The sequence below is a fragment of the Pleurodeles waltl genome, chromosome 11 (genome assembly GCF_031143425.1).
Source record: "Pleurodeles waltl isolate 20211129_DDA chromosome 11, aPleWal1.hap1.20221129, whole genome shotgun sequence".
NCBI classification, from domain to species: domain Eukaryota; kingdom Metazoa; phylum Chordata; class Amphibia; order Caudata; family Salamandridae; genus Pleurodeles; species Pleurodeles waltl.
The window spans coordinates 855,820,475-855,833,849 of record NC_090450.1 but is presented as its reverse complement, the minus strand read 5'-3'; the positions used below and the strand labels follow the sequence as shown (position 1 = coordinate 855,833,849).

Below are 13,375 nucleotides of genomic sequence, written 5' to 3'. Positions count from 1 at the left end.
GCCTTTCTGTCAGTCTTTAGGACCACCTGACTGTTAATGGGTTTCCTTTGGTGTGAGCTGTATTGCTCCCAGACAGTGAACAGAGGACCTGGGTGTGAGGAGGTTTGGGGCTTTCTGATGGGATGTTTCAGGAGGATCTTTGCCCCTGCCCTGATTGCACTAAGGTAAGCCTGGAGGTTTGTACCCAATCCTTCAGAAGAAGCCTTCTATTACATGGGCAAATACAGCTCACAGCAGGACCTCCCTGCCCTTGGTTTCACTAACCAGGCAGGAGCCAAACCCACAGGAAAAAAAAGAACTGATTAGAACCAGTTTTAGAGTTTAGACAGAGGGGTGCCCAACGCTCACAAGCTAGCAGTGTGCATAAAAGTGGCATACGCAGAACGTGATCTTTTGTTGTTTTGGTGTAATTTTATTTATTAAAATTTACTCTATTTTCTAAATTGGTTTGGGATTTCTCTTGTGTTGTGTTTTCACTTTACTACTGTTTGAGTACCACATCAATATGTTATTTATTGCTTCTAATTCAAGCCTGATTGCTTTTATGCCAAGCTACCAAAGTGTTAAGCACAGTTTAGTTTAGTGATTTTTGTGGTTCACCCTGACAAGGATTGTTATTGATAATTGAGTTGGGGTGTCAAACACACCAATACTCCAATTTCTTACAAATACCTAGCATAAGAGGCATTTTATAGTACATATATAAAAGGAATGCATGTACACTTAGCACAAATAGAAAGGACTGGACCTGCGTTGCATTTTTTCTAATAGAGAGACTGATGTTTCAGGGCTGATTCACAAATGTCTATAAGACTTTGTCAAAGAGTATACCTGAAGGGTTATTTTCCATACTCATTCATGTTTTTGTGAAGTGGTCATGGCCTTTTTTCACTACATTTACTTTTCCCATACATTTTTTTCCACATGAACCTAAGTGGAAAGCCTGAACTGGAACCACATCACCAAAGTGCTCAATGTACACCAGTGCTTGGTTGATATGTTAATACTTTAATGCTGTTATTAAATGTGCTGTGTAAAGCAGTCACTCCTCCTTGGGGATATATCCACAGTTTATGAAATACCCAACATTAAATACTGATTTGTGCACACTTGGTCTTAATTTCATCATCTCTTGCCTGAGCTCCAGTCAGTGGAGTGTTTGTGATCCAAAAGATGAGTTTCAAAAACCTAAAAAGGTGACATATTGTAGAGTATTTTGACGAGGTGAGATTAGGGAATATTAGCACATTAAACGGGCCACCTCTGTCATGAGTGTAACGATGTTGGGTAATTAGTGGAGGGGGTTAAGTACCCACCTCAAATAATAATAGCAATCCTTGTGAGGGTGAACCACTAAAGTAAAAAAAGCAACCTGAGCCAACTCCCTGTTAGCAATGGCAGAAATTAATTTAGGCTGATGTGTAAAGTAGTCATGCAGTGTTAAAACAGTAATAATTTGAAATTTAAAACAATAACAATCCTGAAATGAATTAGAAAAATAAGTAAAGTTTAATTTAAAAATATGCCACCAAAGTGTCATAAAATATTAGGGGGAACTGGGATATGAATTATTCAAGTTTTAAGTAGAACTAGTACCAAGAACCCAAAGTACCAATCATAGTTACTGGTCACGGTAGAACAGGAAATAAGGGTGATTTGACAAAGATTGTGATGGAGCGCGGGTCAGATACACTAGCAGGGTACATCCTGGCCAAAGGTTTTACCTTCTGGCTATGTTCCTTTAAGTCCAAATCCACCAGGGGAAAACACTTCCAAAGCCACCCAAGACCTCAAAGGAGGCACTTAGGCCAATATTTATACTTTTTAGCACCGCATTTGCGTCATTTTTTGATGCAAAAGTGGGGCAAACTTACAAAATACAATTGTCTTTTGTAAGTTTGCACTGCTTTTGCGTCAAAATTGTATCTTGTAAGTTTGCGCCGCTTTTGCGTAAAAAAGTGACACAAATGTAGTGCAGAAAAAAGTATAAATATGGGCCTTAGAGACTTACAGGGTGACAGTCATCGTCCAGATCCAGGTCGGCATGAAAGGCTTCTTTTAGCTTGTTGCCTGTTTTCAAAACATTTACATTCTGTCCTTACTGATTTGATTGAATCCTGCAATGGTTTAGTTTAATTTATTCCGTGCTACAATTGGCTTACAATAATGACTTTAAAAACAACAGTGTGGATTTCTTGTGTGTTTGTGAATTTGTGACAAAAGGCTGGCAGAACTCACACCAACTATAAATACATATCCCTGTCTGGCTCTGACATTGTTACATGCCCAATATATACACAATGTGGGGGAGGTGAATAACTCAGTATCAGAAGTTAAACAGTCCTAACAGATGCCAAAGTGGGGTCGTTGTTCATTAAATTAATATGTTGGGTCTTGGTAAGTTCGTGGACACAGGAGACTTCCTCCACTGTGGCTAGTCTTCCCGCAACCTATGCCAGCCAGACTCACAGACCTTAGTGAACAAGGGTCATGTGTCACAATACTGCATCTCCCCAGCATGATTGTGAGGGCTGCACTGATTGCTGTAGTCTAGACCTTGCATCTGCTGCTGTAGGATGCTTGCAACTGCAGCAAGAAGCACAGTACATCAGCCGATGCAAGCTGACAGCTCTCCACCGACTGCCTCTTCGATAGCTCTTCTTTGGTGTGCAAGGTCTTTCACTGAAAAAACGGTTTTACCTCCAAAATAAAATGAGATCCTTTAAACCTTGTTGGGCCGTTTGTTCTTCAGATCTGCACTATAGTTTCTTAGCCTCATATGATAGAAAGTTTTGTCTTGGATGTCATCCACACTGTGGAATTCCTTGCCTTTGATCATTCAACCGACCTTCACCTTGAATATTTACTATCTGGTCTCAAATACTTTCCTCACTGCATTGAATTGGTATATTTATATCATGCAAGATTTTGAACTCCTTGAACTGTAAAAATAAACCTCCTAAAAATTGATAATATCTGAAAGCAAAAATCTAAAGATTTTAGCACAGAGTCGATTATGTGCATGATTCAGTGGTTGGTCGTCCACTAAAAAGATTTATTTGTGGATACTTATCCACAAAGATCCTCATTCATAAATCACAGATAGCAAAACTCAGAAATCTTCTCTCTTTAGTTTTCATTTTTTCACTGACACTTACTATACATTTATCTTACTTCCAAAAACAAATTTGTGTATATTTTTCACTATCTGAAATTTCTGGATGAGTAAATGTTGCAAGAATGTGCATATACTACAAAATGATTTTTTTCTTCATTGGTAAATATTTTCCTTTGGAGAAATCTCTTCCATTACATGGTTATTAAATATGGGAGTGATCACTTCCCTTTTCCATCTTACTGCCATCTTTAAAAAAGAAGAGATGCTTTACCTACCTTTCTTGTGTGGGAATCTAACCACAAATGCTTGAGAATACCCACATAACCATGGTCACGCTGGGACCAAAAATCAGCCAGGGCATCAAAATAAAAGTGGCCCACATTAGTAAATTAGATGGCTAAAAAAGTGGCCCATTTTTGCAAATTGAGGCAGTTTTGTACTGGAAAAGACATGAATTGTGTTGCACTACATAGAAGACTGCATGGATTTCAGGTGGCTGTGAGCAATGTTTGTTTTAATATCAGGGAAATCCACAGTATAAAGCTGCCAAGAAGACCATAAAATGATAAAACAGGCACACAAGCAGTTAAAACCGAGCAGCACTAACTTGTCATTCCAGCCCATCGGGCTTTGCCTAATTTCCCGATAAACAAGTTTGAGCCTGTACATAATTATTAATTGATGTTCATGCACTTCATTTTCCCTGGCTATGCCCTGTTTAATGTCCATTTCCTTCTTTAACCCCAGATTTAAAGTGTTGGAAAATTCACCACACAGGTGCATTTTCTGCCATCATAAGTGCGGTTTGAGCTTCAGAAATGTAAGTAACCTTAACAATCTGATCTAGATTTCCCGCATTCGAACAGTTCTTTTAGTGTGCAGCAGAACTCGGTGCATCAAGCCAAAAACGCATGAGCAGGATGGACAAATATTTCCTCTATGGGTTTCTTCAAAATAGTTTTACAAAGCATTTCATAAAAGCAACTTTTCAGATGCCTCTACACATTGAAATTTGTCTGGTTCTCAATACAAATGAGATACCATCGGCTGCTCTTCATTTTCTTCGCAGCAATCTTTATAGATCGAGTTCTATAGCCAGTTTACTATACATTTTGACTGGCCCTATTTCATGTCCTTGATGGTAAGTTAAGGCAGTGCTCCTCCGAACACTTTTCACCACTGTATTTTGAAAACGGAATTATGAGGTAGTAGTGTGATACATTTTTTTTTTTTGTGGCGACTTGTACTGTTTTTTTGGACTGTTTTGTTTTTGTGCTGGATTATTGTAATTCAATTTTTTTTTTATTGTGATTGGTGTGATATGCTCTCTTCTGTTGCCTTGTTCCCTGTTATGTTATAACTGTGTTGGTATGTTGTTTTGTGCATTGTTTGTATTATGTTCTGTTGTTTACTTTAGAAATGTCAACAAATACTGCTTTATTCACAAAAAAAGCAGCACAAACCTTGAAAGTATCTGTGATAAACAACTATGTACCACTCCTAAGGTGGCAAAATAGCGCTGCTCCAGTCAACTACTAAGACGCCATTCTTGGCATACCATAGCTTGGCTCACCTGGTGCTCACATTCTGTAACAGGCCTTGCTTCTGCTAATTTGTTGAGAACAAACCCACAGAAAAAACAGCATCCACCAAACTTTGCATTTCAGAATGTAAGAGAACTTGCAGTACTACTGTAATATTCCCCATTCCAAGGTGTAGGTCTAAGAATGGCGCACTAATACTGTACTGGTACTGTACAAATACTGCACCTCACAGTATTGGTATATCCCGGATTCCAAATTACCAGACCAAGGGACCATGGGTATGTAAGCAGATCCCAAAAACCTGAGTTGAACCCAAGGGAATTAGACCTGTGACCGATTTGTCTGGTCTAGAGCTCCGTCTGTGTAAGAGATGATTCCACCTGCCAAGACAATCTATTTATTAACCCTCTAAACTCCTTGCAGTTTATTTTAAGACTTTATATTCTCCCTATATTGTACCGTTTAACAATAATACAATATGCATAGAATGACGCTGTTTCTCTATTATGTCGGTTTTGTGTTGCAAACGATTTCTGGGTTTATGTTGTCTTTTTCTGCAAGCAGGTCGCATGTACTTTCCATTAATGATTCTTTATCTTTAGTTCTGTGCAGTGTGATGTTCTACGATCCGGAAGGGTACATCGACTCCACGGACTATCCGCCTCTACCGCTGCACAACTATCTCGAGTGCACGTACAACGTGACTGTTTACACTGGGTATGGAGTAGAACTGCAGGTAAGAACCTACGTCTGTGACACGGACAAACCTGTGTGGCTGATAAGTCCTGCAATGCTGATAACCAAATAACATAATGTCACTATGCATTGAAGACCTATTATTCATTAAGGGGTGTGAAACCACCCCAGGACATCAATGCCAAAGTCTGCAAGATTTTTCTTATTTTTAGGATGGGGGTGTTGGGGAGCGGGGCAATAAATGGCTCTTAGTTTGTTCCAGGCATGGGCCCTGCCACTACCAAAGCCCCTCACCCACCTCACGTGGCAAAATATGTTTTTAAGTTGGCAGGTCTGGTGATGAAGCACATGGAGTTGGGGCAATTAAACACAAGAAGATTTGAATGTGAGTAGGGGCTATCGGGCCAAACGTGAGCAGAAGCACATGCTGTGCCCAAGAACAGTCCCCACTGCCATCCTGAAAAGATCTCGGAAACTTGTAGAATTCCTCCAAATGGCATTGCAGTACTGTTTGGTGAAATTTGGAGGTGATAGCTTATCGAAACAGTTTCAGGACCACCCTAAAATGTGAGCACTGCATCCAGGGGAAATACTCTCTGAGTCACAAAGTCGTCCACAGGGATTTAGGGATCTCTCAGTCTGCTAGTCAAGTGTCAAAAAAGTGTCTGTGGCAATCAGTAATCTAGGAAATACTGAAAGAGAAACAAATGACTACTACCAGTTCAAAAGTTGTCAATCCCACCACCATCTTCTAATAATGGCTGTTATTGTCTGTAATAGGGGTTGTCAAAACTAATCAGATTCATCTTTTTTGTCCACCAATGAAGAAGAGTCAATCTGGAAAACTGCCAAAAGCTGCTCTGTCATAAACTGTATTATGTTTTTCCTCATATGTATTGTTTTTTTGTCTTTCTTTTGTCCTCAGGAGGTCAGAAACCATTATGGCCAAAATATGTTGAATTTAAGTTTGGAGGAGTTAAAAAACAAAATGGCTTTTTGGATTGATTTCAGAATGGAGTAACATAATAAAGTCCATTCCCTGTAGAAAGATGGACCATCTCAAGAGTTTAGTATTTTAAACCCTCATCTACATGAGCCATCTGAGGGGTCTGTGGTCTGTCTGAACCCAGACATGAGTCCCAAAAAGGTATGGTCCCAGCTTCTTCAGGGCCCAACCACAGCAAATGCTCCTCTTTCAATGGCACTCCACCTCTGTTCCTGTGGAAATAACCTCCTGATAATAAAGGTTACTGATTGGTCTAGGCCCTCCTCATCCAGTTGTGCTAAGGCTTCCCCTATGGCATGCTCTGAAGCATCCGCCTGCACAATGAATTCCTTGGAGTAAGCAGGGGGCTGGAGCACAGGTGCTGCATACATGGTTTCCTTGAGAGAATCAAAGGCTTTTTATCCTCTGTCCAATCACCAATCTGGGCTGCTTCTTAGAAGTCAGCTCAGTTGAGGGGGCAATGATAGTGCAATATCCCTTAACAAATCTTTGGTAATAGCCAGTTAGGCCTAGGAAGGCCCTCACTTCCATTTGGGTTTTAGATGGTTGCCAGGCCATGATGGTTTCAATCTTGGCCTCCTTTGCTGCCCATGGCCAACACCTACCAAGTGTCCCAAATAGACCACAGAACCCTGCCCAGTCTGGCACATGCTAGCCTTGATTGTCAGGTTTGCCTGTTGCAGGGCCTGAAGCACCTCTTGGAGGTGATGCAGGTGTTCTTCCTAGTTGGTACTGTAGATGGCAATGTTGTCTAAGTAGGCGGCACAGAAAGCCTCCTTGACCACCAGGATCCTGTTAACCAACCATTAGAAGGTAGCAGGGGCATTCTTCAAGCCAAAGGGCATCACCCAGAATTGGTAATGAACTTCAGGGGATGAGAATGCTGACTTCTCTTTTGTTCCCTTAGTCAAGGCGATCTGGCGGTATCCTGAAGTAAAATCAAACATACTTAGGAATTTGACAGTGTCTGGCCTGTCAATGAGCTAATCAGCTTGGGGAATGGGGTGTGCCTTAGTCTTGGTGATGGAATTCAGTCCTCTGTAGTCCACGCAGAGCTGAAGCTCTGGTTTGGCACCTGGTGGGTCAGCCTTTGGTACCAACACCACGGGGATGGACCAGGGACTGTTAGTGGGTTCAATCCCCCTTAAACTAACATCTTGAAGTCCTCCTCCTTGATGCTGGCTCTCACCCTGTCTGACAACCTGTAAATTAATTTCCTCACAGAGGGACTGTCTCTCTTGTCAATATCATGGACGCACAGGTGTGTGAGTCCAGGGATGAGGGAGAACAGTGAGGCAAACTGTCCCAGCAACTGGTAAGAATCACCTTGCTGCTCTGGGCTCAGAGTAGCAGAGAGGTTGACACCCTTCACTGAGCCATCATGTTCCTGTGCGGGAGGAGGTCAGAGAGAGGGTCACTTTCCCCTTCCACACCCTCATCTGTCAGAAAGAGCATGCATACTTTGCACCTTTCAAATTGAGGCTTTATTTAGTTGGGGGTTCCTAGAGGTCTGAATGTCCACTAAGATAGTGCCCCCCTTTAAGATCCTTGATTTCATATGGGCAAGTCCAGCGGTCCTGCAGAGCATTGGACTCTACTTGCTCCATGACCCTTACTTTGTCACCATGCTGAAACTCCACCAGAGAGGCCTTCTGGTCGTACCAGAGTTTCATTACCTCTTGGCTAGCCTTGAGGTTGCTCCTGGCCTTTTTCCAGAAATGGTGCATCTGGTTCCAGAGGGTCAACGTGTAGCTGGCAACATCCTGAAGGGGTTCTCTGGGAGCTTTCTCCCACCCCTCCATGACAATGCTTAGAGGTCCCCTAAGAGGGTAGCCACAGAGGAGTTCAAAGAGACTGAACCCTACTCCTGTCTGTGGCACCTCCCTGTAGGGGAAGAGAAGGCATGGCAAGAGGACATCACACTTACGCATTATGGCCTCAGGTAGGCCAGCAATCATGCTCTTCAAGACTTGTAGAACCTTTCAATTACACCATTGGATTGGGGGTGATAGGGTGTGGTGAACTTATAAGTTACACCAAATGCACCTCACATGGGCTCCATGCATGTAGACAAAGTTAGTGCCTCTACTAGACACTATTTCTTTGGGGAAAACCACATGAGTGAAGATCCCCATCAGAGTTCTGGTCACCACAGGTGCAGTCACCATCCTCAGAGGGATTGCTTCTGGGTAGCAGGGTCCACCAAGACCAGGATGAACCTGTTGCCTAGGGCTGTCTTGGGGTCGAATGGACCAATGACGTTGATGGTCACACTTTCAAAGGGGTGCCAACAATAGGAAGTGGGATCAGGGGATCTTTAAGCTTTTTTCCTGACTACCAACTGGCATGGCAGGTGGGACAGGACCTACAGAATATATTTGAGGCTGTCTTTATTCGGGGCCAATAGAAATGGACAGCAAGCCTGGCAAAGGTTTTGTCTTGCCTTAAATGTCCTGCAGGGCTATGTCGTGAGACAGATGCAGTAGGAAGGCCCGGTAACATTGAAGGATCACCAGCACATGTGCTGCCCCAGCACCCCGGGCCTTAGGCTCGCTATATAGGAGATCATTCTCCCAGTAGATTAGGTGATCCTGAAGGCTTCATCTGCTACATTGGCTGAGTCCTGTCGCCTCAAGCTTTCAAGAGTGGGACTCTCTTGCTGTGCTTTGCAGAATTCCTCCGTGGTGGGCCCACCCTTAACTTGCTAGCCAGCAAGCTCAGGTAGGTCACCTAGAATGGCAATGTCCTCCCCGATTTGGCTCATGGGCCCCATCAGCCTTAACTGTGGGAACTTCAGGGACCAGTTTCCCATGCCCTTTGCCCCTCTTCTTGGCAGCTGTCTGGGCCATTGTTCCAGGCTCCAGTCGCTCTCGACTCCCTTCATGGGCAGCCATGGCCCATGTGGTCATACAGGCTCACTCAGGCAATCCCATCATCTCCAAGTGAGACCTGAACTCTACCTCCCTCCTGGCCTTTGCCAGACAATCTACAGGCATGGCAGGGCTCACATCTACTTTCAGAGTACCAGAGACACTTCCCATTCAAAGAGAAGCAGAATCACCAGTAGATGGCTCTCACAATTGTTAATGATTATGAACCAGCTGGCGCTTGAGAGTTGTCTTGCGGACTCCTGTGTAACGCATAGCCTATACCCGTTACCCATTAATGGTGACCCACTACCTATACTTGGAAGTATTGGCAGGCAAGTGGGCTTATGGCACCATGTCTGCTTACCTCCTGTCTCTTCCATAAAACTATCTGGGACTATCTCCTCCCCGAGTGCTAAGCTAGCCAACCAAGTTGTCTGCCCTCCAGGGGGAGCTGTGCCATCTTAGAGCATTTGGAGTCCATGTTAGTGATCATACTTGGAGCACTCTGCACATTGGGGTACACACCTCCCTGCCATGTGATCATAGAACTGTTTCTTCTTAGGATCAAACTGGGACTGGTTACCACTACTCCCTTTGGAATTATTTTTGGGCCTTTGGAGAACTCCTTATTGTTACGTTTTTCTCCCCCTTCTTTCTTCTGTAGGGAACCCTGACCACCTGTGTGGGTGTCCCCCACAGATACCTTTTGGACATTCTGGTGCTAGCCCAGAGGTCCTCCTCCACAGCAAGCTTCCTGCAGTCAGTCAGTTTACTGTCAACTAGGTGCTGGCACAACTCTGTAAAACAAATACTGAGCATGTGCTCTCAGGATTATATTGTACAACCCAGCACAATTTCAATTGGTTAGCTCAATATTCCTCCAGCCTAGCTAGCTCAAACTTCATGGCTCCACCTGTAGAACCAGATAGGGACATGATGTATAGGAAGAATAGAAAAAATTTGAAGCAGGGAAAAATGGCAGAAAAAAAATCAAAATGGTCTTTAAATGTGGGTAAGTAGTGTACACGTTGCTATTGTATGGCACTGCAGAAACACAAGTCCTGTCATCATCAATGTTAGACATAAGCAGGCAGGCTTAACCTAGAAGGCACTGGGTAAAGTAGTTGTGGAATACCCCATGCAGTACCACAGTTAAAACATGACAAAAAGTACTTCACACCAGTTTAGGACAGTAGATAAAATTTATCTGAATGGAATAAAACCAAAATGACAAAAATCTAATATGCAAAAGTCAAGGTATCACTTTTTAAAGGTTCAAATGAGTCTCAATCCTTAAGAATCAGTGGTTTATCCTTTTAACAACCAGTACCTGGGATGCGTCAAACATACCGATGCAGAGGGGCTGCAGAGGAGGAGCTATCTCGAAAATTAAAGCGATGCGTTGATTTTTCTGTCGCAGCAAAGTCGATGCTTTGTTTCTTTCCATGCTGCAAGGCAATGCTTTGGTTTCTGGGAATGCAGCATTGGTTCCTTACTGCGAGGCGGGGATATTTTGATGCCCAGGGACGATGCATAGAAAACCCAGGATGTGTTGAGCAGAAACGATGCAGTGATTTTTCTGCTGTGCAGCAGGCACTGCGCCGATCCAGCAGGCTTTGCACTGACTTTTTCAGGTTTTGCAGTCATTTTTTCAATGCACTGGATTTTATTCTCTTTGGTGAAGTCTGTGATAGCCGTGGTACCTCAGAACAGGAGACAAACTCAATCCAAACACTTGGAGTGCACTTGAGGAGGAAGGCAGAGTCCTTCCAGCAGTGTTAGGGGTCAGCAGGCCACCAGTCCTTCCAGGCAAGCAGGCCAGATGAGTCCTTTGGGCAGCCAGGTAGTCCCTCTGACAGAGTCCAGTTGTAGGTCCAGAAGTGTCTGATTTGGTGGGGGTCACAGACCCAGTATATAAACACCCCAAAGTGCAAAATGGAGGAAACTTTATAAAGTGGTTTTGAAATGCACAAGCTCCCCTTTCAACCCAGCCCTGTCTGCCAGGAGCCTTCTGGGAGATTATCAGTCCTTTGAGTGAGGGCAGGCCATGGCCTCTGAAGCAGCCACGGCTCACTGTGCTTTGAAGGGGCGTGGTGGCACACTGGGAGGGTGGGGGATTGGGAGAGAGAGAACACAAACAAATTTGGAAAAAAAAATAAAAAAAATATCCCTCATCTGTCTCCTTAGCAGGCACAAGCTCCCAGCCTGCCCTACGGCCAATCCTGATGCTGCTCAGAGCAGCATTAGGATTGGCTGGGAGCTCCAGCCAAGGTGTTCCCAAGCAGACTGGGTGCCTGTGCTTGCATTCTTCAGCCTGGCAACACAGTGCCGGGCTGGAAAGAGCACAGTGCGCATGTTTGTTTGGCTGGCCCGAGACTGCTGGCCAAAAGCACATGCACACTGAGGGGAGTGCACAGTGCACTCCTCTCATCCCCGTAATCTCACATGACCCGCCCCTTTCACAATGAAAGGATAATAAGCATAGTTTATTATCCTTTCATTGTAAAAGATTTGAGGTTCTGCTGCTTGCGGAGGGGGGCGGCGCTCCTCTGCCATAGCGGAGGAACCGCTGCTGCTCGGAAGTGTAAGAGTGCCGCTCCACCCTTCCTGCCCAGAGAGACCCATCTCTATGCAGATGAATGCAGATGCAGCTAAGTGTCCTGTGTTTATGGCTGTCTGGGTGGAATGCACAAGGGAAGCTGTCAACCATCATAGACCAGACGTGGATTGGAGACAGGCTGTAAGGCACAGATGGCACTAGGAGCAGAGAAATGCCTAATTTCTAAAAGTGGCATTTTTTAAATAGTAACAGAGAATCTAGCTTCATCAGTAAGTATGATTTCTCACTACCATTCCAACCATACCAAATATGGTAGGTTGTGTTGCACCTGGCGTCATTGGCATAATCTCCCTGTCTTTTTTGCCTCTGCTTCCTATGTTTTGTCTGTGCGCTGGACTCTGTTTTTGCTGTTTTTGGTACTCTGGGAACTTTAACACTGCTGAACAGTGCTAAACTGCAAGTGTTCCTGTGTAAATTATCTGTGGAATTGGCTTATCCCTGATTGGCATATTTGATTTACTGGTAGGTCCCTAGTAAAGTACACTAGAGGTGCCCAGGGCCTGTAAATCAAATCCTACTAGTGGGCCTGCAGCACTGGTTGTGCCACCCACATGAGTAGCCCTGTAAACATGGCTCAGACCTGTCACTGCAGTGTCTGTGTGTGCAGTTTTAAGCTGCCAATTCAACCTTTTCTACATGTAAGGCACCTCTAAGATAGGGCCTAGGAAGCCCCATGGACAGGGTGTGCTAAAGGTGGGACATGTACTGGTGTATTTTACATGTCCTAACAGTGAAATACTGCTAAACATCTCTCACCTTTGCAAGGACTATCTCCCTCATAGGTTAGCATGATGATATTTATCCTTAAATGATATTTAGGCACAGATTCCCTTTGAGTCAGATGGAAATATGGAGTTTGGTGTCTCTGAACTCACAATTTAAAAATACATCTTTTGGTAAAGTTGTTTTTTAAATTGTCAGTTTGAAAATTGCACTTTTAGAAAGTGGGCATTTTCTTGCTTAAACCATTCTGTGACTCTACCTGTTTGTGAATTCCCTGTCTGGATCAGACTGACAGTTGGACTGGTGTGAATTCCCTCTAGACAGTGAGACAAAGGGAGCTGGGGAGTAGCCTGCATATCCTGATGGGCATCTGAACTACAGTGCAGGGAGGAGTGGGCACTTACACCTGAATGGGCTGTGCCCACCCTCACACAGTGCAGTGTCTAACCCCCTGGTGTGAGCCTAGAGCCTGGCAAGGCAGGATCTTGTGAACAACAGAGACTTTCCTTTGAAGTTTGCCAACTTCAAAGGCAGAAAGGAGTATAAGTAGTGGACCTAAAACCCCACATTTTTAGATGTCTTCAAGTGTTCAAGAGGAACCTCTGCAAAGGAGAAGAGCTGAGGAGAAGTGTTGCCTCTGCCTGTGACTGTGCTTTGTTGGGCAATCCTGCAGTTGCTGCTTCTACCTGTGAAAGGGGACAAAGACTGGACTTTGTTGTGCATTCCTGCTTGAAAAGAATCTCCAAGGGCTTAAGTTGAGCTTGCCTCCTGTTGTTGAAGTCTCAGGGCAATAAAATA

The 13,375-nt window shown here is 44.0% G+C and overlaps 1 protein-coding gene across 2 annotated transcripts in view; it reads left to right on the top strand.

The window, feature by feature from the left end:
• Positions 1-13,375, top strand: part of SEZ6L (seizure related 6 homolog like) — a 1,547,572-nt gene that overhangs the window by 558,755 nt on the left and 975,442 nt on the right. For both annotated transcript variants that reach the window (XM_069214699.1, XM_069214700.1), the window contains exon 3: positions 5,265-5,398. In XM_069214699.1, the coding sequence (XP_069070800.1) occupies positions 5,265-5,398 (134 nt within the window). The remainder of the gene's footprint in view (positions 1-5,264; positions 5,399-13,375) is intronic.